General features: G+C 44.0%; 1 protein-coding gene across 2 annotated transcripts in view; it reads right to left on the bottom strand.

Moving 5' to 3' along the window:
* Window positions 1-23,566, bottom strand: part of CACNA1A (calcium voltage-gated channel subunit alpha1 A) — a 249,440-nt gene that overhangs the window by 180,119 nt on the left and 45,755 nt on the right. Inside the window, exons 2-3 of one of the 2 annotated variants that reach the window (XM_065917635.1) lie at window positions 22,009-22,114; window positions 18,828-18,967 (exon numbers count right to left, since the gene is read on the bottom strand). In XM_065917635.1, coding sequence (XP_065773707.1) covers window positions 18,828-18,967; window positions 22,009-22,114 — 246 coding nt within the window. Of the gene's footprint in view, window positions 1-18,827; window positions 18,968-22,008; window positions 22,115-23,566 lie in introns of those variants that run through there. The other variant, XM_065917634.1, reaches the window with a different exon arrangement.

The following is a 23,566-nucleotide window of genomic DNA, read 5'->3' as shown; positions in this document are numbered from 1 at the left end:
GCCTTCAAATGTTGCCCTGTTTCTAGGCCACAATGGGAACAGAAGACCCACACTTCTTCCTTTTTCAGGCATAAAGACACAGGTTGCTGTGCCATCCCTGGTGGAGAGGCTAGCCTGTTAATGCAATTCTCACCTTCCAGTGCTCATTTTTCCCTTCCTGGGACAAATTCTTCTCATTGTTGCCAGCCAAAGTCAGTAAAAAACACGGCTAACTCATCCCCAATCCTGGGTCCTGGATCCCACCTGAATCCTGTTGGACTCTTCTGCTTTGAATTTCCATGCCTTTAATTCACACTGGCCTCTGTTCTTCTCTGCACTGAAATCCTGTGACCCAGGCCAGGAAGGAAAGCGAGCACTCTGTCTCAGGAATATGGATGGAGCCAAAACTCCCCAAAGAACAAGGGTCAGGTTTTCAGCCACCCCTCATTTCTCCCTTCCCTACAGAGCAGCACCTGTTTTCTCACTTCCTATTTGGGGCCAACCTGGTGAGCCTTATGGATGAACTGGTTCTCCCAACGTTTCACCAGGAGACGTAAGCAGTTGAGCGACAGTTCACAGCAGGACGAAGAGAGTGTGGCCAGCAAGGTGGAAACCGTGGCTGCCATGCCTGCGTGCCACACTTCACTGTGAACATCTATGACCTCCTGGCCGCAGAAGCGAGCTCAACCCAAATGCAGAGTAAGCCAGAACTAGAGAGCTCACACCCCAGAAGGCCTCCCACATTCCAGCTCCCTGACTTCTTTGGTGGGCTGACTCTGCGGGGCATGCTCCACTTGGCCTCACAGTGTTCTCCAGAGAGATTAAACAAGAGCTAGTTGCCCACGTGTGCAAGCTAAGTTGCTTCTGTCATGTCTGACTCTGTGTGACCTTATGGACTGCAGCCCGCCGGACTCCTCTGTCCATGGGATTCTCCAGGCAAGAATACTGCAGTGGATTGCCCTGCCCTCCTCCAGGGGAATCTTTCTGACCCAGGGATTAAACCCACATCTCCTACATCTCCTACACTGCAGGTGGATTCTTTACCACTGAGCCACCAGGGAAGCCCAGTTGCCCATATTAACTCATTTGCTAATCCAACCTTTTTTTTTCAGGTTTATTTTTCTTATCTTTAAATTTTTTTTTAATGTTAGCATTAAAAAACATGCATTTTTAAAGTTTTTATTGTATTTGTTACAATACCTCTTCTGTTTTATGTTTTGGTTTTATGGCCACAAGGCCTGTGGGATCTTAGATCACCTATCAGGAATCAAACCTGCACCCCTTGCACTGGAAGGCAAAGTCTTAACCACTGGACCACCAAGGAAGTCCTCGATCTTAAAAATTTTTGTTGGCATATAGTTGACTTACCCATGGTGTCTTAGTTTCAGGAGCACAGCAAAGTGAATCAGACGTGTGTGTTTGCTTAGTCGCTCAGTCGTGTCCAACTCTTTGCGACCCCATGGACTGTGGCCAGTCAAGCTCCTCTGTCCATGGGATTCTCCAGGCAAGAAGACTGGAGTGAGTTGCCATTCCCTTCTCCAGGGGATCTTCCCGACCCAGGGATCAAACCTGCGTCTCCTGCATTGCAGGTGGATTCTTTGCCATCTGAGCCACCAGAGAAGTCCACAGATACATACATGTTCTTTTTCAGAGTTATCACAGAATGCTGAGTAGCAGTCCCTGGGCTACGCAGTAGGTCATTATTAGGTACCTATTTTATATACAGTAGTATGTATATGTCAATCCCAATTTCCTAATTTATCACTTCCCTCGATGTATCCCCTTTGGCAACCACAAGTTTGATTTTGAGATCTGTGAATCTGTTCTACTGGCTGCCTCGTCTTCACCATCTGAGCCCCCTCCTCTCCTTCTTTCCTGGCGTCTACAATCAACCACTGGCCCTCAATTCCTTGTCTCAAGGTTGGTTTGGGTTCTGGGTTGTGAAACCTAGAAACTGACCAGATGTCTTAGGTACAAAAGGGTTTTTAGGAAGCTCAGATGATAATCATCAAGAGGCCAGAGGAGGGGGCTTGGACAATCGGCAGGAGTAATGCAGCCAGGCTGACCCTCACTAAAGCAGGCTGCCATGAAGGAATCTAGAACCATCTTTCATGGTTGAGTCAGCGGTTTAGTTGCTAACTCGTGTCCAACTCGTTTTGCGACCCCATGGACTATAGGACTGGAACATGCCAGGCTCCTCTGTCCATGGGATTCTCCAGGCGAGAAAACTGGAGAGGGTTGCCATTTCCTTCTCCAGGGGTCTTCCCAACCCAGGGATCAAACCTGTGTCTCCTACATTGCAGGCAGATTCTTTACCACTGAGCCACTGAGGAAGCATTGACTCTTTTCAAATTCCTGAGTGAGGAAGCTTGGGACTGGCTGAGGTTAACTCACACACCTTGACTACCCAGGGGTGGAGAGAGGAAGACATCCCCCCGCTTCAGCCTTCAACTTGTGAGTATGAGGTCCCGTGGTTTAGCAGTATGATACACAAAGCGGGGTTCTCCCCAGATTGGAAGAAGAGGTTGGAATTTGGGTCCCCAACTAATAAGAGCAAATGTTCTCTATAGTTAACTTGCTAGTCTGTGGAATTGGGCCTGGAGCAGTAGTAATAATTATTATCATCATTATAATTATAGTTATTAGTCTTATAATAGCTAATATTGAGCACTTACTCTCTGCCAGTTTCTAAGTGTTTTACAAGTATTATCTCATTGAATCCTACCTGATAGGTAGGTACAATCATTATTCCCATTTCACAGATGAGGAAGCTGAGGTCCAAAGAAGCATCATATCCCTTTCTCTTTCTTCAGACCATCCATTGGTAAATACCATACATACACTCAATGCACCATGTGTCAGACATCAACACATTAAACCTTTAAAAACAACTCTACATGGGAGGGAGTATTATTACTGCTGTTTTTCATTTGAAGAAGCTTAACATTCAGAGAGATACAGTCCCTTGTTGAAGGCCACACAACTTGGAAACAACGGGGTTGGGTTTTAAATCTGTTCCAATTCCAAAGCCCATGGTCTTAATCACCATGGTATAATATAACCAGAATTTTATTTATGAAGAGATATATAATAATATGGGCTTACCAGGTGGTGCTAGTGGTGAAGAACCCGCGTGTCAATGCCGGAGACTTAAAGAGACAGGGATTCAGTCCCTGGGTTGGGAAGATCCCCTAAAGGAGGAAACGGCAACCCACTCCAGTATTCTTGCCTGGAGAATTCCATGGACAGAGGAGGAGCCTGGTGGGCTACAGTCCATGGGGTCACAAAGAGTCGGATACGACTGAAGCGACTTACACAGCACACAACACATATGTGATGATCATTTTCTTCATCTTTCTAAACATGCCCATGATCTTACCCTTCTGATACAAAATTTTAATGAGAGGAAAAAGGCCCAGGAAATTGAACTATTCTCCAATGAGACCACCTAACCCATCATATCTTTGGCATAGATGGTAGGAATGACCAAATGTTTTCCTTCTTCCTGTCTTTGACAAGCCCTGAATGAGTTAGACTTATTGCTTACTTTTCTTTTCAATCAGACGTCTGCTGCCAAAATTTCATGCACCCTAAAATTCCCTATGAACAACCCTCTTTTTCTCTCATATTTAGGTATATATGTGTATGCTTGGTCCCTCAGGCATGTCTGACTCTTTGCTACCCTATGGAATGAAGCCCATCAGGCACTCCAGTCCGTGGGATTTCCCAGGCAAGAATGCTGGAGTGGGTTGTCAATTCCTTCTCCAAGGATCTTCCTGACGCAAGGATTGAACCCATGTCTCCTGCACTGGCAGGCAGATTCTTTACTGCTGAGCTATAGAGGAAGCCCATTTTCAGACATACTTCATTTTATTGTGCTTTGGAGACATTGCATTTTTTACAAATTGAAGGCTTGTAGGAACCCTGCATTGAGCAAATCTATTGTCATTTTTTTCAAAAGCATTTGCTCATGTCGTGCCTCTGTGTCACATTTTGATAATTCTTACAGTATTTTAAACTTTCCATTATTAATAATAACACATAGAATATTATTATTTATATTTGGTATGGGGATCTGTGATCAGGGCTCTTTGATGTTACTACTTGGACGGTCAGCATTTTTTAGCAATAAAATATTTTAACATTAAGGTGTGTACATTTTTAAGATAGAATGCTATTGCACTGACTTATATTTACTGCCATGTGTAAAACAGATGCCTAGTAGGAGGTTGGGAACTCAGCTCGGTGCTCTGTGATGACCTAGAGGGGTGGGATGGGGACAGCGGGAGGCAGGCTCAAGGAGGAGGGGTATGTGAACACTCACAGCTGATCCACTTTGTTGTACGGCAGAAACTAACACAACATTGCAAAGCAATTATATTCCAATAAAAATTTTAAAAATTTAAAAAGCTCTGATACATTCAACAACATGAAAAAAAGAATGCTACTGCACTCTTAATAGACTACCAGTATAGTGCGAACATAATTTTCACATGTACTGGGAAACCAAAAAATTCAGGTGAATCACTTTATCGTGCTATTTATTTTATTGTGGTGGCCTGGAACTGAACCCACGATAGCTCCAAGGTATGTCTGCAGAAAGCCCCAAAGCCCTAGGGATTTTCTTGTCTCTTCTGCTGCAATCAACACAGCTGGTCTGTCTTCCTAACTACCTGTCTGCCACATCTGTTTCCTTCTCTGCTCCTCTTTCTCCCTCTGCTCCCTAGCTGTGGGTGCCTCTCTGACCCTGGGTTCCTGTCTGTGACACCATCAGGCCTAAAGGGCTCAGTCACTTTCAGCTTTAACCAACCTTTTCTGTGGATGACTCTCAAATCTGGACAGGCAGTCAAGCTTTAAACATATCCCCATCTGTCTGCAAAGCAATATTTCTGCTTTGATGTCTTGCAGGGACCTCAACATGACTGAAATAAGTTCTTCTCACTAGAAGCATCCTTCACTCCTGCAACGGCAGCACCATCATACCAGTCAATAGTCAGCTGAGGGCTTGCCTGGTAGTCCAGCAGTAGAGAATCTGCCTGCCAATTCAGGGGACACGGGTTCCATCCCTGGTCCGGGAAGATTCCACATGCCATGGAGCAACTAAGTCAGCGTGCCACAACTACTGAGCCTGCGCTCCAGAGTCCTCGAGCCACAACTACTGAAGCCCACGTGCCCTAGAGCCCAAGCTCCACAATGAGACGCCACCACAATGAGAAGCCCACGCACTGCAACTAGAGTTGCCCCCACTCTGCAACTAGAGGAAAGCCTGAGTGAAGGAACAAAGACCTAGGATAACCATAAACAGCTAAATAAAAATCCAACAGTCACAACACTGTAAATCAGCTATATTTCAACTGAAAAAATTTAAAAAATAGTTGATAGTCATGTTCTGGAATGTTCTTTTTCCTGGTGAAACAGACCTTAAGTCCATTTTTCCTTCCCATTGCCACTATTCTAAGTGTGTCCCAAATCATCCCAGACTTAGAATCATCTCAAGGGACTTAGTCCATCACAATCAGGAACCTCCTCCTCTTCTGCTCTTTTCCCCTTCTCTACCTCCTCCCCCTTCTCCCTCTTCCTCTTGATTGTATTTTACTGAGACTCTATTATGTACTAAAAATTATCCCATCTGATCTTTACCAAGTAATGGACATGAATCTAAGCAAACTCCAGGAGATAGTGGAGGACAGAGGAGCCTGGCGTGCTATCTGTATGTGAGGTTGCAAAGAGCTGGACATGACTAAGCAATTGAACAACAACAACAACAAATCTTCACTTCAGCCCGATGAGGTGTTAACAAATACGTAAAATAAGGACTAAGTCGAATAAGTCATTTCCCAGAGTCATGTATCTTAGTGGCAGAGTCCGGATTTGAACCCACATCTCCAAACTGATGTTTTGTCTTACATGGGAGAGTTATGGTTCTGACGTCAGTGTGCAACAGAAAAACTGTATATACTCCAAAAATACATTTGAAAAACTCTTAAGTCATCCATAAAGTATAGTACACATGGCTTTGTGTGGTTAAACCTGAGCAGTAATAAGTGTGTATAATGTGTGATACAAAAAAATTAGAATAGCATGCCATATCTGACACTGCTAATTGTCACAGCCATTTCCCTCTTCCATCTTATCTACAGGCAGAGCTAGTCTCCCTGTATAGCAAATGTGCTAGAGATTCATGTTTCTGGTCTTTCCTGAAGCTAGAAATGGTCGTGTGACCCAGTTATGACCAATAAGATGTTGGGGGAAGTCTGCTGGGAACTTCTGGGGAAGATTTCCTGGATTAAAAAGAGAAAAGCCTTCAATGGAAGTCTTCTCTTTCTGCCATTATATTTCTGATTTTGGAAGAAGCTGTGAGAGAAGGAGCCATGACAGCCATTTTGCAACCTTGGGGCAAGAAAGCCTGAAGTGAAAACACAACGCACTGAGGAAGGTAGAAGGACATCGCTGAGCCACTCACTAATCCTGGTCCACTGACCTGTGGATTTCTCAGTCAGGTGACACAAGCCTCTAATGTGAAAGTTGTCTCTACTGTTACTTGCAGAAAAAAAGCATTCCAAACTGATGTACTAGGATCTATGAATGGTTTCAGCTGACTCTTTGGAAAAAGTTCACTAAATGGAATGATTTGGAGAAATGACCTCACTATTCAATTACTACATTCTTCCTTCTTCTTTTTATATATGTGCTAATTACATATTGATGATTTTGTGAAAGTCAAATCTGCATAAGATGTGATTCTGCTACACACTTTCCAGTTTCTTCTTTGAAAACATCCAGGCTACTTCCTACCAGTATAAACTCCCCAGTCTAGTTTATGAAAACCTCCCAGTCTGATCCCTTCTGTCTGTTAAATCTTATTAATATCCTATAACCTCTAGAATACCAACATGAAGCAAAAGAAACAGCACCAGCCACATTTTCATGCCCAGAGCAAGACTTAAGAATCTCGGGTTTCCTTCCTGCCTCTGTCCCTGATGCCAGAGTTTCATGTCCTTAAATTCTGTGGGTGGCCTCCAAATGTGCCTGGGAGCAGTGAAAACAAAACAACCCACAGCCTGTGTCCCTTCAGTACCACCTAAAAAACCGGACTTCTGCAATCAAAGCTTCATAAGGCTGAAGGCACTCTTGGGAACGAAATATTCGATACTCATTTGTCATGTTGTCTCCAAAAGAGATTTACACACAGGTGAATTACACACTTATAAAATGTACTCCAGGACTTCCCTGGTAGTACAGTCGATAAGAATCCACCTGCCAATGCAGAGAACACAGATTCAATCCCTGGTGTAGGAAGATCCCACAGGCTGCGGAGCAACTAAGCCTGAGCGTCACAACTACGAAACCTGTGCTCTGGGGCCCAAGAGCTGCAACTGCTGAAGCCTGTGTGCAATCATCAATATGGAATCAGCACATACATAAAAAGAACAAGGAAGAATATGACAACTGAATAGTGAGGTCAATTTCCCCTATCGCTCCATTTAGTGTTCTGCAACAAGAGAAGCCACTACAATGAGAAGCCCGAACACAACTAAAGAGCAGCCCCCACTCACTAGAAAGCCCTCGCACAGCAAAAAAGACCCAGCCCGGCCAAAAGAAAGAAATACATTTTTTAAAAAAGAAAATGTACTCCAGCTGCCTGGTTCTGTGTAAAACCACACAGTAAGCCTGAGAACACACCCTTGATCAGACTCTTCCCCTTCTGCACAAATCTGTTCATACTTATACCACTTTATCATGCAAGGTAGCTAACGAAGCTGATTTCAACGGAGTTTTAGTCCATTCAGAGCTACGACACAAAAGATATACCGTAACTCCTGGACTAGGACCACAACCAGGTATAGGTATATTCCAGCCCCCAGTACATGCAACGGTAAATTAAGTTGACACTCCTACTGCCCTCCAAAACTGCACCATTTCATCTAGACCAGCCAACATGTTTGAGCATTCAGGTAGGGACTTCTCGACCTCTGGATCAGTTTATTTTTCAGTGAAACTTCTCTTAACAGTGGTAGGTCATAAGTCCCATTGATTGGTTCATTCACTCAGAAACACTTATTGAGCACTTATTGGAGAAGGAAATGGCAACCCACTCCAGTACTCTTGCCTGGAAAACCCCATGGACTGAGGATCCTGGTAGGCTACAGTCCATGGGGTCGCACAGAGTCAGACACGACTGAGCGACTTCACTTCACTATTGTGTGCCAGGCACTACTCCAGGCTCTGGGGAATACAACCTTGAGCAGAAGAAATGAAATCCCTGCCTCGTGGTGTTTGACCTAGTGAAGAAGATGGGCAAAAAATAAATAGGTAGAGTACTCAACTTGCCAGAAAGTGCCAAGTATGTGGAAAAAAATCAATAAATGAAAGAGGACAGAAAGCGTTGGGAATGTTAAAATTGTAAGTAAGGGGTCAGAGAACCCTGGAGTAAAGTCTTGAAGATGAGGGGATGGACAGAGCAGATCTCTGGGGAAAGAGCATAGCAGGCAGAAGAACTGGAAGTACAAAAGCCCTGAGTTTTCAAACTTGCCTGAAGGGTTCAAGGAACAGTAAGAACAGGAGCCTGGTGCAGCTGACGCCAAGTGAGTGAGAAGGAGACTAGGGAGTGATGAGGTTGCAAGGAGATGCAGGTAGATGCAGGTCCTTGTGGGCCAGGCTGAGGACTTTGGCTTCTCCAGAGTGAACCACAGGAGGGATGGTTCACTCAGTGGAGAAGCCAAAGTAGAAAAGGGAGCAGAAAAGTGATCTGATCTAATGTAGGTGTTAAAAGGATCCTTCTGGCTGCTTGTATTGATAGACTGTGGGGAAGAGGGCAGAAGCAGAGAGCCCTGGGCAGACACTGGATTGATTAACAATCCAGTCAAGAGATGATGACGGCTCAGCCCAGGGTGGTGAAAGCAATGGTGGAATAAGTACTGAATGCGTGTGAAAGTTGGAGCCTACAGAACTGGGGGCTTCCCTAAGTGGCTCAGATGGTAAAGAATCTGCCTATAATGCAGCAGATTTGGGTTCAATCCCTGCATCAGGAAGATCCCCTGCAGAAGGGAAAGGCAACCCATTCCAGTATTCTTACCTGAGAAATTCCATGGACAGAGGAGCATGGTGGGCTCCAGTCCATGGGGTCACAAAGAGTCAGACATGACTGCCATGTCCAAGCCAGGAGGCATCAAGATTGTTGGTCAGAGCTCCTGGAAGAACAGAGCTGCTCTTCACTGTCAGGGGAAGAGATGGAGGGACAATATTGGATGATCAGGAGCTTAGTTTTGGATGTCTTGAGTGTGAGATGCCTATGAACTCCTCCAAAGTGGGATTTTGAGAGAGGTCCAGGTTGGAGATGTAAGTTTGGGGAACATCAACATAGAAGGAGTATGTATTTATTTATTTTAAAATACTTTAAAATTTGTATTTATTTGGATGTGCCAGATCTTAGTTGCAGCATGTGGGATCTACTTCCCTGACTAGGGATCAAACCCAGGCCCCTGGCATCAGGAGTGCAGAGCCTTAGCCACTGGACCACCAGTGAAATCCCTAGAAGGAGTATTTAAACTCTTAAAGTTGGATGAGATCGCCAAAGGGTTGAATATAACCAGAAAAGTCATGAAAATGGGTTCTTTGTTTTCCTTAAATGATCCCTCCTCGATTTCTTCTCCCGCCTCCCCAGTTCTCAGCTTCACCCTTCTACTACACAACCCCACCGCAGGTGACAGCCTTTTGCCTCTGGATCAGGCCCAGGTTTTTGGAGAGAGGAGGGGCTGTCCAGCTTCTACAACCTCTGTCACAACATGGCATCGGCAGGTCCTGTATTTCCTTCCTGCATAAATTAAAGCACAGTGTCTTTTCAGCTGGCAGCCTCCACCTTGGCCCCAGGCACCCACTTGCTTCCCGTTTCCATTGAGATCTCCTCTGCCCGCCGGGTAGCTGTCTCCCTGCCTTGGTGAGAAGAGAGCAGTCATTAGCCCTGAAAACTACAGAAGCAGTGACCAGATGCCTCTTCAGAGGCCGGCTGGCATTTGTCACAGCAATTCAAGAGGACAAGACCTCTATCAACCCCCAAACCTGCAGAGAGATAGATAGCAAGGTCTTCTCCAGCCACACAGGGAAAATGGCCAAGAAGCTCAGTACAGAACAACGTCACCTGGCCATCTGGTCTTCTCTCGATCCTGCCCCACCCCACACGGGGGCAGAGGGAGAAAGGACACTTTTAGACAAGCCAGTGTGCTGGGCGCTGTCCCGGGTGCTGAAATCTCTAACCCATTAGGTGTCTGGCTATTACTCCTTGTGTTGATTTGGGATTCTCTGAAAGGAGATCCAAGACAAGGACTTTTGGGAGGCCACGGAAATACAAATGAGTGAAGCAAAAAGTTGGTAAAGTGTGTACCAATGAATAGGTTTCATTGTGAGCAATTGGGATTCAATCCTGCTAAGACTCTTTAAGAGGCTGTAGAACAAACCTCTGAGTTTTCTCACTGAACAATGGGAAAGCGAGGGTATTTATATATCTGCATCCTTGCTCATTGGTTGAGGGCTGCTCCTGGCTGGTGTCCAATGTCTGTCATGTGGGCTGAACAAACTCCTATGATTCTGGAGAAGACTCTGCATCAGAGATGCAGAAAGATGAGAGTGTTGGAGGTGCAAAGAGGTGAGCTGCATAGGAACTGCCCACTACAGTTGTAGGTAAACCCAGAGATGAGATGAACTAATAAAGAGTGGGGCATGTGCAGCAACAACCACACTCCACCAAAGGAATCTGTTTTAACTTTCCCTGCAGTTCACCAACTCCCATTTACGAAGCACTCAAACAGCTTCGGGGTGCAGGCCACAGTTTCTGTCACTTATTTTGCCTCCTCCATTCCCAGGTGACTCAGGGTTAAAGAATCTGCCCGCCAAGCAGGAGGTGCAGGTTCCATTCCTGAGTTGGGAAGATCCCTTGGAGGAGGAAATGATAACTCTTCCCAGTATTTTTGCCTGGGAAATCCCATGGACAGAGAAACCTGGCAGGCTACAGTCCATGGGGTCACAAAAGAGCTGGACACAACTTAGGGACTAAACAACAGTCCCCTACCACAGCTCTAAGAGGTAGACACTCTCATTACTCATATTTTCCAGGTGAGAAACCCAAGGTTCAGAGAGATCAACTCACATTCTCGAGTTCATCAGTGGCAGAGAGTCAGTCCCCTGACTTTGCGGCCCAGGTCTTAGCTATGTAGACTATGCCAAATTCCCATTTTTGGAAATCTATGCTACCCATTTCTTTCCTGCCACCATGGAGCCCAAGATGAGGGAGAAAGTGAAGGACTGCCTGCTGACTTCCCTGAAAAACTTGACTTTCAGGAAAAGGGACTCAAGAAAAATGGATTCTGGATCCATATCTACCTGAGTTCAAATCCTGGATGCACTATTTTGAAGTAGGTGAATTTGGGCAAGTTATTGATGTCCTTTGAGCCTCAGTTTCTTCATCTGTGAAATGGGGATAACAATGGTACTTAACTCAGAGGGTTGTAAGAATTAACTGAGCATATATTTATATATATACAGTATATCATGTTATAACTGCTTTGTAAGTTTTAGAGTGTTGATATTGCCACTGTTCTTAATAACAAGTATTATGTTCATAAGGATACTGAGCTGAATATAGCTCTTTGTCTGAACTTAAGTTGACCCAGGGATATCCTAGACTTAGGGATGTGTCCTAGCAGGGCAGCTGAGATCCTAATCTGCCATTTACTAACTGTGGGACCCTTTGTAAGTAGTTTGATCTCTCTGAGCCTCAAATTCACCTCTAAAGAAAGGTCTTGCGAAACTGAAAAGTGATAACAAACATGAAATTATTAATATAGTGCGGGCACACAGTAAGTGCTCAATAAATGATGAGAATAAAAATCATGGCAGCCAGCATCATTAACATCACTGTTGCTCCAAGATGGACAAACAAGCTCCTGCTGCTAGGAAGTGAAGCGATTCTTGATGGAACACGGTTCAGCAAATATCATGACAACCAAATGCTCTGAACGCTGAAAAGATCGATGCTCTCTCCACGACAAAACTCTCTGAATGATAAAAAGCATTTGTGCCACAGCAGGGAATCTTTCTGGTACCAGAAGTGACTGACTGATCCTCTGCTGGGGGGTGGGGTGGGGATTAATGCAAAGAGATATTAAAATAAAATGCTGCTGGCATTTATAGGAGCCATTAGTGGGTCTTGTGAGTCAGAATGCTAGTGGTGCTTTATTGTTGTTGTTTGGAATGCTGTTTTCATTTGCAGGCAATGCAGAGAGGCTGAGGGACAACTACATGTGCTGTTCAACTAATCAAAAAAGCAAGAGAACGTGAGAGGTGTGTGACGCTAGCCAAGTTACTCTGACCCTTCTGGTCTTCAGTTTCTTCAACTATTTAAGGAAAAAAATGGGAAATTGGAATTACTCTCTGAGGCTCCCTATTTCTCCAGAAAGGGATCACAGGCTGGGTATTTGGGGAAACGAGGGAAAGAGAAGGCAAAGCTCTGATGGCGGAATCCAAGGGGTGGCATTAGTTATCCATACCACCCCCACTGACCTCCAAACTGGGACGCCAAGACTCCTTGACATGAACATATCTTCTGATTTTAGAAGACTTCTGATTACCCACCATCTCAATGTGACTTTGGGCAAATTACTTCTCCTCTCTGTGTCTTTACTCTCTGTGAGTAAAATAAAGGGGTTGGACCTGCCAGAGTCCACTGAGTCCTAACATTCAATGATGCTATGAAAACAAAGTCAACATCCTTTCCTGCTGGTCTCCAAGTACTTGAGTCTTTTCCTCACTTCTGACCTCAACACAAAACTGCCCAAAGCCTGGGGTGATTCATAGGGCCTTTCAGAAAGGAATCTTTGTTTTCTTATAGTCACAAAATATGAGAGCAGGTAAAAACCTACTCAACTGCCCCTTGTCTGCCTTAGCTGATGTCAGGATATCTGTCACAGACTCCTGGACTGTTCGACTATTTATATCAATGCAATGGTCCCCATCTCCTTAAATAGCTTGGTAAATTTCCCAGGGGGCTTCTCAGGTGGCTCAGTGGTAAAGAATCCATCTGTCAATGCAGGAAACATGGGTTCAATTCATGGGTCATGAAGATCTCTTGGAGAAGCAAATGGCAACCTACTCTAGTATTCTTGCCTGGGAAACCCCATGGACAGAGAGGAGCCTGGTGGGGCTCAGTCCCTGGGGGTCACAAAAGAGTTGGACATGACTTAACTAAACGGCAAAAACAGATTTTTCCAGAACACTCTGATTATCAGAAATGTTACCACCTTCCAGCTTGGCAAACATCTATTTTACTGATCACCTACTATATGTCAGGTACAGGGCTAAGCCCATGAATTAAAAAAATAATCATCTTCGCTCCTACCCTGGCAGCATTTGCCATCTCTTTTCTTAACATGCACAAGTGTATTATCTGATTTCTTCAATATATACATATATTTGAACACTACAGTAAGAACTCTGTTATCTCAGAAATATAGCCAAGCTTCTCAAATCTTCCTCTTACACATCTTCAGTTTAATGATCAAATTTCAAATACAAGGGAAGGATGCTATAAATAGCATTGATCAACTACAAAGTTAAGATGTCTCTGAGGCTTTGAGCCACACAGAGCACACAAAAATCCATGGGTAAGATCTTTTTCACCAAATGTCACACCAAAAGATGGCTAAAACCTTGGTAATCCATGAAAAGTGAATGGTATTTTAATGCTGCAGATTGCTTTGAAATATGAGAACATGATGCTTTAATCACAAAGTGCACATTCAAGTCATCTTTGTTTCAATGTCAAATTAATACACTGGAGTCCCCTTCCCCCAAGAACACAAAATTAAGAGTTTATTGCATTTCCCCATCGCTGACATTGCACAGAAGTCTAGGTGTGCAGGGACACTAAAATCTTCTCTCTCTGTTCCTGGCTTATAACCTAAGAGGAGACTCAAAAGCCCCTTGGAATTTGAAGTAATAAAATTTGCACTATGTGCCCGATTTGAAGGAGACAGAACCACCAGACAGTAAGAAAGAAGGGTTGATTGCTGGAGAAGTAAGACAAAAGCAAGAGAAAAGAAGAAAGAAGACAAATAAAGAAGGAAAGGGGAGGGGGTTAAGAAATGAAGAGAATCCACAGCAGGGGCTCCTTGTATCATTCAAATCAGGACCCCCCTGAGACTCTGATGAAAACTACAGACCAGGAAAATACACACACACACACACACAATTTTGGCATGAAATTTCAGATGGCTCATGGATCCCATTAACTCCAACTACGAACTTGCATCCTTAGGACCAATTTGCCCCAGAGGAAGACTTTCTCCTCGAGAGGCTCATCAAATATCAGGGAACTGACAAAAAAAGATCACCTTGTTGTAACTGAGTAGTAGATCCAAACCTCCAGGCAGCAGACTGACCTATCAAACGGCCGCCTTTCAACGTGTATGTGTGTGTGTGTGTCCTAGTCGCTCAGTCACGTCTGACTCTCGGTGACCCCATGGACTATAGCCTGTCAGGCTCCTCTGTCCATGGAATTCTCTACATGAGAATACTGGAGCAGGGTGCCATTCCCTTCTCCAGAGGATTTTCCTGACCCAGGGATTAAACCTGGGTGTCCTGCATTGCAGGCAGTTTTCTTACTATATGAACCACCGAGGAAGCCCTGCCTTTCAACTTACTAATCACTTATTGAGACTTACTATATGCTCAACAGTATACGAGCTTCCCTAGGTGTTTCAAGAACCATGTTACAGAAAACAGGGGTTTTGAAGGCTTCTTCCTGCCATCAAGGTCAAGCCAGCCTCTGGCAGCAGAAGTCAGCCCCCAGGGAGCATAAGCTGGTACAACCACTTTGCAGAGCAATTTGGCAGGATCTAGTGAAGCTGGGAATGCATAGAGCATACAACTCAGCAATTCCACTCCTGGGCACATGCCCTAGAGAAATGCACTCACAAGAACGAGGGGACAGCTTTGTTCAAAATAGCACAAAGCTGGAAACAACCCAAATGTATAAATACATGGTAGAGTGTTCATACCACAGAATACCATGAAGCAGTGAAAATGGGTGAATGGGACCATTCTTGTCAAGCAGATTAACCCCATACTTCTTATATACTTATCTAATTAAACTGTAACATAAGTATCATACTTCTTATATTCTTATATAAAAATGTAAATATATAAATGGAATCGATAAGCATAAAATTCAGGAAAGTGCTTCTGGATGGAGAGAAAAGAATGGGGCCAGGAAAGGGAATGCAGGGACTTACACCGTATTAAAAAGGTTGCATTTTTAAGAAAAAAGTTATTAGTGGAGTACAGTTGATTTACAATGCTGTGTTGGTTTCAGGTATAGTGCAAAGTGAACCAGCTTTGCATCTACACATAGCAACTCTTTTTAGATTCTTTTCCCGCATAGGTCATTACAGAGTATTGAGTCGAGTTCTCTATGCTATACACAAAGGTTTTGCTTTTTTTGGTCACCAATATGTTCACTTTTATTGGTCGTATATTTTACTGCAACTTACTGTGCTTTCAAGGACAGTTGAAATATACTGTTTTCTTAGTCAAAAAGAACCTTCAGTGAACTATGGATAAGACCTTTTTACTAGATCTTCCTAAAGTTATGGATTGAAGAAAAAAGAGAAAAGATAAAAGAAAATCAAATGATATATTGTTGAATCTGTGTAAAGGTTAATTTACTTGAACAAGTAGTCTTCGAATGGAATATCACATTCTTAATCTTGTAAAGGTTTCATTTTGATGGCGGTTTGCCCCCATCACCTCCCTGTCCTCGACCTCTTCCACTTTTCCCCTCAGCCATTCTGCTCCAGGCATGCTGGCCTCGTCACTGTTCATCAAACACAACAGACACAGTTCAACCTCTGGCCCTCTGCACTTGCTGCCCTCTCTGCCTGGCACTCTCCTCCTTCGGCCATCCTCATGGCTTATTCACTCACTTCCTCCATGTTTTCATTCAAATATCACCTCCCCAATGCTAGTCTTCCCTGACTTCTAGCCCTCTTGCCCATAATGCATCCCATCCCTTCTCTGCTTTATTTTTTCTCTAAAAATATCTCATCAACATCTAACACACTAGATACTGTATTCATTCATGCATCTTATCTTTCTTCACCACTAGAATGCCAGCCTACAAGAGAAGGGATTTTTGTCTGTTTCGACCACTGCTGTGTTCCAGAGCATATAGTAGTCGCCCAATAAATAGTCATTGAATGAATATTTGCATACACAGGCATTCGTTACATGATTCTCCACTTCTTTTAGAATTATTCTATTATACCTTTTTAGAAATGATTATTTCTATCATACTTTTTTTTATAATACATTTTAAAACAACAACAACAAAGTCAACCACTGAACTGTTGCACACACAAGTTTCCTAGGAAGCAAAGAGAAAAGTGCTCCATGCCATGATACGTCCAAGGAACCTTCTGAGGTCATGAGGCAAAGGACCGTGGACACAGCAAACAGAGCCCCCATCAGAAAACACTAGGGCTAGCCCTCATAGCAGACTGCTCAGATCTGAAAGCCTCTACCAAAATAGCCCAACCAACAGAGCTCCTTCTGTGAGAAGCAACATTGCTTCGAAACAACTGATACATTTAAAACCTGAATTATGAGAGGCCAGCCACACGGCGTGGACCCTAAGACCCATGATGTCTGCCAAGAGAGGAAGGACCTGGAGCAGCAACAGGGCCTAGAGGAGAAATGGAATCCCACGGAAGAGAACTTGGAGAAGGAAGTGGCAACCCACTCTAGTTAGTATTCTTGCCTGGGAAACCCCATGGACAGAGGAGCCTGGCAGGCTACAGTCCACAGGGTCACAAAGAGTTGGACACAACTTAGCAACTAAACAACAGAAGAGAACTGTGACACCGTACGGAGAACTGTGATTCCCACACAGAAATGATCCCATCAGTTCAGTTCAGTTCAGTTCAGTCGCTCAGTCGTGTCCAACTCTTTGTGACCCTATGAACCGCAGCACGCCAGGCCTCCCTGTCCATCACCAACTCCCAGAGCTTACTCAAACTCATGTGCATTGAGTCGGTGATGCCATCCAATCATCTCATCCTCTGTCGACCCCTTCTCCTCCTGCCCTCAATCTTTCCCAGCATCACGGTCTTTTCAAATGAGTCAGCTCTTCTCATGAGGTGGCCAAAGTATTGGAGTTTCAGCTCCAGCATCGGTCCTTCCAATGAACACCCAGGACTGATCTCCTTTAGGATGGACGAGTTGGATCTCCTTGCAGTCCAAGGGACTCTCAAGAGTCTTCTCCAACACCACAGTTCAAAAGCATCAATTCTTCGGTGCTCAGCTTTCCTTACAGTCCAACTCTCACATCCATACTTGACTACTGGAAAAACCATAGCCTTGACTAGATGGACCTTTGTTGACAAAGTAATGTCTCTGCTTTTTAATATGCTGTCTAGGTTGGTCATAACTTTCTTTCCAAGGAATAAGCGTCTTTTAACTTCATGGCTGCAATCACCATCTGCAGTGATTTTGGAGCTCCCCCCCCAAGAAAAATGATCCCATAGAGGATTATAATCCCATAGAGGAATACTGGGCTCTTGTATAGGAGAACTATGAGGAATGTCTCCCAGTGAATAGGGCTCTTGGCAGAGAAGAAATAGACTTAGCTTAGAGGGGAGGAGTAGCTAAGCAAAGGAATCCGAAATCATCACAAAATGGTAAAGCCTGTGCTAGGACTGGATAAAGGGCTCTGGGGTCAGTAATGGAGACTGGCTGACTATCCACCAAGTCCATTTCCATTTCTTTCTAAGTACAGTGTGCTGTTTCCCAGCTTCCCTGAGCCATGTGTGGGCATGTGCCTGAATTCGAGCAGAAGTCTGTATGAGTGAAAGAGGTTATGAGCCAGGTTCCAGCCAGGACTCTACAACCGCCTCCCTGCCCCAAGCATCACCATCCACGTCCATGTCTGTTCCATGATTTCCTGTAGACAAGCAGACCCAATCTGTGAGTCAACAATAGGGAACCACAGTGTATATTGAGGGCCTGTGTCCCTCAATCACTGTGCAGAGGAGAGAAGCCTGCCAATGAGAAACAACTGTTTTGATCTTTCAGTGAGCAAGAAATAAAACTTCTGTTGTGTTTAAGTCATTACCTAGTTTTGGATTTTGTTGTTGCTGTTACAGCAGCTACAGTTACCTTATACAGGGTGAACAGTGTATACGCTTTCACCTTTTACCTCTGGTTCATTGTATCAGATCTGAAACCTCCTCAGAGGCATTGATTGCACCTTACTTCATTTGGTTTTCTCCATAGTCCCACCACAATCTCTCGCACCCTGAAGTCCTCAAAAAGCATTTACCAATTTAAAATAAAGGCAAGGTATTCCCCCAAGCAAAGCAAAAGGACCACGTGTGCACAATAGTTACAAACTTGCGTTCCGGAATGACATCATCTCAGGTTCAAATCCCAGCTCCATCACTTACTAGCTGGGTGATTGCAAGCAAGTTCCTTCTACGCTTCAGATTCTTCAGCGCTCACATGGGAATATTAATGTTTCCTAATTCATTGGATTGTTGTGAGGATTAAATGAGAGAATGCACGCAAAGCACTTTGGAAGCAGTCAATTCTAATAAGCTCTTATTCTAATTGTAACAGAAAGCATCTGCTGTGATCTACAGCCGAGATGAGGAGGTGAGGGGGGTTGGGTAAGAAGGCAGAAGCACAGTGAAGAACACAGGGGCTCAGCATTTCTGAGCCCAGCCTGGATGACACCAATCCTTATGTTTCCAGAGTTCTCATCATTCACGATAATTCTGAGAAACACAGAACAGGCCACTCACCCTGTTAGCACCACCACGAAGTCCATCACATTCCAGCCATTCCTCAAGTAAGAGCCTTTATGGAAGGCAAATCCAAGGGCGATGATTTTAATTCCAGCCTCGAAACAAAAAATTCCAATGAAGTATGGTTCTGTGTCATCCTGAAAGGGGGAGAAGGTAAGATTAGTGTCTTTGGCTGGGCAGAGGGCGGCATGAACAGAGAACCACCCACTCAGAATCTCTACCCACTTCCCCTCACCTCTCCAGACTTTCCAGCCCTCACTGCGCCTCACTGAATCCTGCCTGGATTAACCTTGTCCAAAGGCTACTGCGAGAAAAACAGAAGCATGGAGAAGACAACTCCTTTCCATTTGGCCAACTTTACACACTACTTAGGCAGCCATGTGTGACTATTTAAATTGAAATGAAGGGATTTCCTGGTGGTCCAGTGGTTGGGAAACTGCCTGCCAATGCAGGGGACATGGGTTTGATCCTTGATTGGGGAAGATCTCCTATGCCGTGGGGCAACTAAGCCTGAGTGCCACAACTATGATGCCTATGCACCTAGAGCCTTGCTCTACAACAGGAGAAGCCTCTGTAATGAAAAGCCTGTGCACCGCAATGAAAAGCAGCCCCCACTCACTGCCACTACGGAAAGCTCACGAAGAGCAACGAAGACCCAGCACAGCCAAGAACAATAAATACATAATAACAAAGAAATTTAAGTGAAATAAAATGAAAGACTCAGTCCTGCTGTCACTAGTCCCATTTCCGGTGGCTAAAACATTGGACAGTGCAGATGTCGGATATTTCCATCACTGTAGAAAGTTCCACAAGCAAGCGTCAGTTGAGAACGTTTACTTGTCACATACATCATCCAGGACCCTGGGGTTGGTCCCTGTGCACTGACCTCACCTCTAAGCCCCCAAATCTGACACTTGTGATGATTCTAAGCTGGTATGCACCAGTACAGTAGTTCAGGCTGAAAAAGACTGGAATGAATACTTCTGCACTGGCTGGTAAGTGGCTAATGTTCCAGCTCCCAGCTCCCCGCCAGACCTCTTGCCAGGTCTGGCTTCCAGCTGACACTCCATAGTATTAATGCTTGGAATTAAGCTATAAGCTTTGTTCCATCAGAGCCCCTCCACTGCTGCCTCCCTCATCTGTTAATGACAATGCTTCTCAAGCTTCAGTCATTTTCATTCTGCTTCCATGAGCTTTCCTATACCAGCTCACCATCACTACTACTATTTGCTTACTATTCTTTCAACAAACTCTTTTTACTTAGCCTGATATTAAGCAAACAAAAAACAAACAAAAAAGTTTTAAATCATTGTTTTTCGGGACTAGGTATCTATTTTTAGGAAACACATTATAATACATAACTGCATACGTGTGCTGGGTTGTGTCTGACTCTTTGTGACCCCATGGACTGTAGCCCACCAGGCTCCTCTGTCCATGAGATTTCCCAGGCAAGAATACTGGAGTAGGTTGTCATTTCCTACTCCAGGGGATCTTCCCCACCCAGGGATCAAACCCACATCTCCTGCACTGGCAGGCAGGTTCTTCTGCTGCACCACCTTGGAAGCCTAATACATAGCTATTAACATGTAAAAGCCTTGAGATCATCAATATTATGTGGATTAGGAAGGAGGGACTTCTAACATCTCTCTCTCCCTACACTTGAGTTTTGAAAGCTGGCTTTGAAATGGTGATCGGAAGGAGCAAGGTCTCCTTCTTGGGATTGTCAGAATACCAGGAGGCAAACCAGGGGGCTGGGGGAAGGCTTGGGGCATCGAGAGAGAACTTAGTGCTAGGTGACAGCTCTGCAGAGTTCCACTAGATCATCAACCGGATTGTGACTCCAGAGCTGATATTCATGTATAGTAAGCCTGGGGAAAAGAGAAACCAGCTAAATGATACCCTAAGCAAGCAACCAGGCAAAAGTCAGAATGTGGGACCTTCCTTAGGGCAACTGGACTGGTTTCTGCAGAGTCAGTGGCAGAAGGGAAGATAACTGCCTTAGAGTAAAAGCCTTAACATCAAATCTAGACCATGTATGGATCTTGGTTCAAACAAAACAACCTGTAAGATGCTATTTCTGAAGGAATCGTGGATATTTGATTACTGGCTGGGATTTGATGATTCCCAGGAACCACTGGTGGTTGGATGTCAACGTGTCACTGGGGTGATGTGAGAAAGCACCTTTTTTGGCCACTCTGTGTGCCTTGTGGGGTCTTAGTTCTTCAACCAGGGTTTGAACCCAGGTCACGACATTGAAAGAACCAGGTCCTAACCACTGAACCACCAGGGAAGTCCCAGAAAGTGCCCATATTTTGAGTAATGTGGACTTAAGTATATGGCAGTGAACTGATGTACTGCCTGGGATTTGCCTTAACATACTTTGGCCAAGAAAAACAAATGAAGGAAATAAAAAACGAAAGGAAACATGAAGTGAGGCAAAATCTTGATATTTGTTGTCTTTGGATGATGAGTTCATGAGGGGTTCATAGTACTGTTCTCTGTGTATTTATGTATGGCCAATATTTTTCACAAGAATTTTGGTTTGTTTTTATTTTTAAAAATTTATTTATTTCTTTAAATCCTTTTGGCTGTGCCACCAGGCTTGCAGGATCTTAGTTCCCCATCCAGAGATTGAACCTGGGCCCTGATAGTGAAACCACCAAGTCCTAACCACCCAATTGCCAGAGAATTCCCCCAAATTTTGTTCTGAATGTGACTTTTCATGGACAATGTGATCCTTCCATCCCTCTCCAGATTGACAACAGGTCTGCTGGGGGGCGAGAGTGGAGGATGGGCAGTGAGACTTCTCTTTCCCCAGATTATTGGTATTCATGAAATTTAGGTTCCCCAGGGCGTCCATGGTGGCTCAGTGGTAAAGAACTGTCCTGCAATGCAGGAGACTCGGGTTTGAGCCCTAGGTTGGAAAGATCCCCTGGAGAAGGAAATGGCAACCCACTCCAATATTCTGGCCTGGGAAATCCCATGGAGAGAGAAGCCTAGCGGGTTCCAGTTTGTGGGGTCAGAAAAGAGTCGGACAGGACTTGGCAACTAAACAACAGGCAGGGGCCCCAGGATCTGGTTCTTGGAGACAAGACTAAGAGCCCAGTCTGCGCGCAGATCCCACAACCACATCAGTTTGCCACCAGAGCAGACAGCCTGGTGGAGAGACATCACTCACCAGTCGTTCAGACATCGGGGTCTTGTCGTCATCAGGCAGGTGTTGCTCCAGGGCGAGGACGATGCAGTTTGCTATGATGGTGGCTAAAATCATATATTCAAAGGGAGTATCACAGAGTTAAGGAAAATCTTTCCAGCTTTGTTTAGATTCAAAGCACAACTGAGTGGAAGATACAGGGATTTCCCACCTGTCCTCTGCCCCCACACAGGCAGAGCCTGCCCTGTTACGAACGTCCCCCACCAGAGTGGTGCATTTGTCACCCGTGATGAACCTACACTGACATATCACTATCACCCGAAATCCTTAGCTTACTCTATGGTTCACGCTTGGTGGTGTATATTCTATGAGTTTGAGCAAATGTATAATGACATGGATCTACCAACATAGCTTCATACAGAGGAGTTTCACTGCCATGAAAACCCAGCAGATGATTCTGTAAGGAAAATGTAGATGCTCTTCCTCCATCTCACCTCCAACCTTCATTGGACAAATATCAATTTTGCAGCTATTGTGTGCCAGGTCCTGGACACAGGGTCACAGCTGAGAGTAAAACTGACAGAAATTTCTGCCCTTGTGGAGGAGAGGCATACAGTACTGTATGGTGAATGCTACAGAGAGAAAAAGCAGGAAAGGAGGTTGGTGGTTGCAGTTTAAAATACATTGATCAGATCTGATATCAAAATTTCCATCTTAAATGTCCATCCACAGAAGAATGGATAAAGAAGATGTGGTACATACATACAATGGACTATTACTCAGCCATAAAAAAGAATGAAATAATGCTATTTGTAGTAACATGGATACAATTAGAGATTATCATATTAAGTAAGTCAGATAGATAAATACAAATGCTATATGATATCACTTATATGTGTGTTCTAAAATATGATACAAATGAACTTATTCACAAGATAGAAATAGCCTCACAGACTCAGAAAACAAACTTATGGTCACCAAAAGGGAAAGTGGGGTTGGGGAGGGATAAATTAGGAGTCTGGGATTAACATATACACACTACTATATATAAAATAGATAATCAACGGGACCTACTCTATAGCACAGAGAACTCTATTCAACATTCTGTAATAACCTATATGGGAAAATAATCTGAAAAAGAATAAATATATATATGCAAGCACGTGTGTGTGTGTGTGTACATAACTGATTCACTTTACTTACACCTAAAACTAACACAACATTGTAAATCAACTACATTCCAATTTAAAGTAAAAATTAAATTAAAAATAAAATACAGTGATCAGGTTTGATATCAAAAGCATGATCAACAAAAGTAAAAATAGACAAATCAGACTTTGCAAAATTTAGAACATTTGTGCATCACAGGACATTCTCAAGAAAGTGAAAAAAAACCAACAGAATGCAAGAAAATATTTGCCAATCATGTATCTGATAAGGGTCTAGTATCAGAATAGATAAAGAACACTTACAACCTGAGAACAAGAAGACAACCCAATTAAATAATAGGCAGAGTTTGAAAAGACATTTCTCCAGGGACGATTAGGAAAATGCAAATCAAACCACAATGAGATACCACTTC

The sequence above is a fragment of the Muntiacus reevesi genome, chromosome 1 (assembly GCF_963930625.1).
Source record: "Muntiacus reevesi chromosome 1, mMunRee1.1, whole genome shotgun sequence".
Lineage (NCBI taxonomy): Eukaryota > Metazoa > Chordata > Mammalia > Artiodactyla > Cervidae > Muntiacus > Muntiacus reevesi.
Note: the sequence above shows the minus strand (reverse complement) of the source record. Positions and strands in the feature narration are given on the sequence as shown.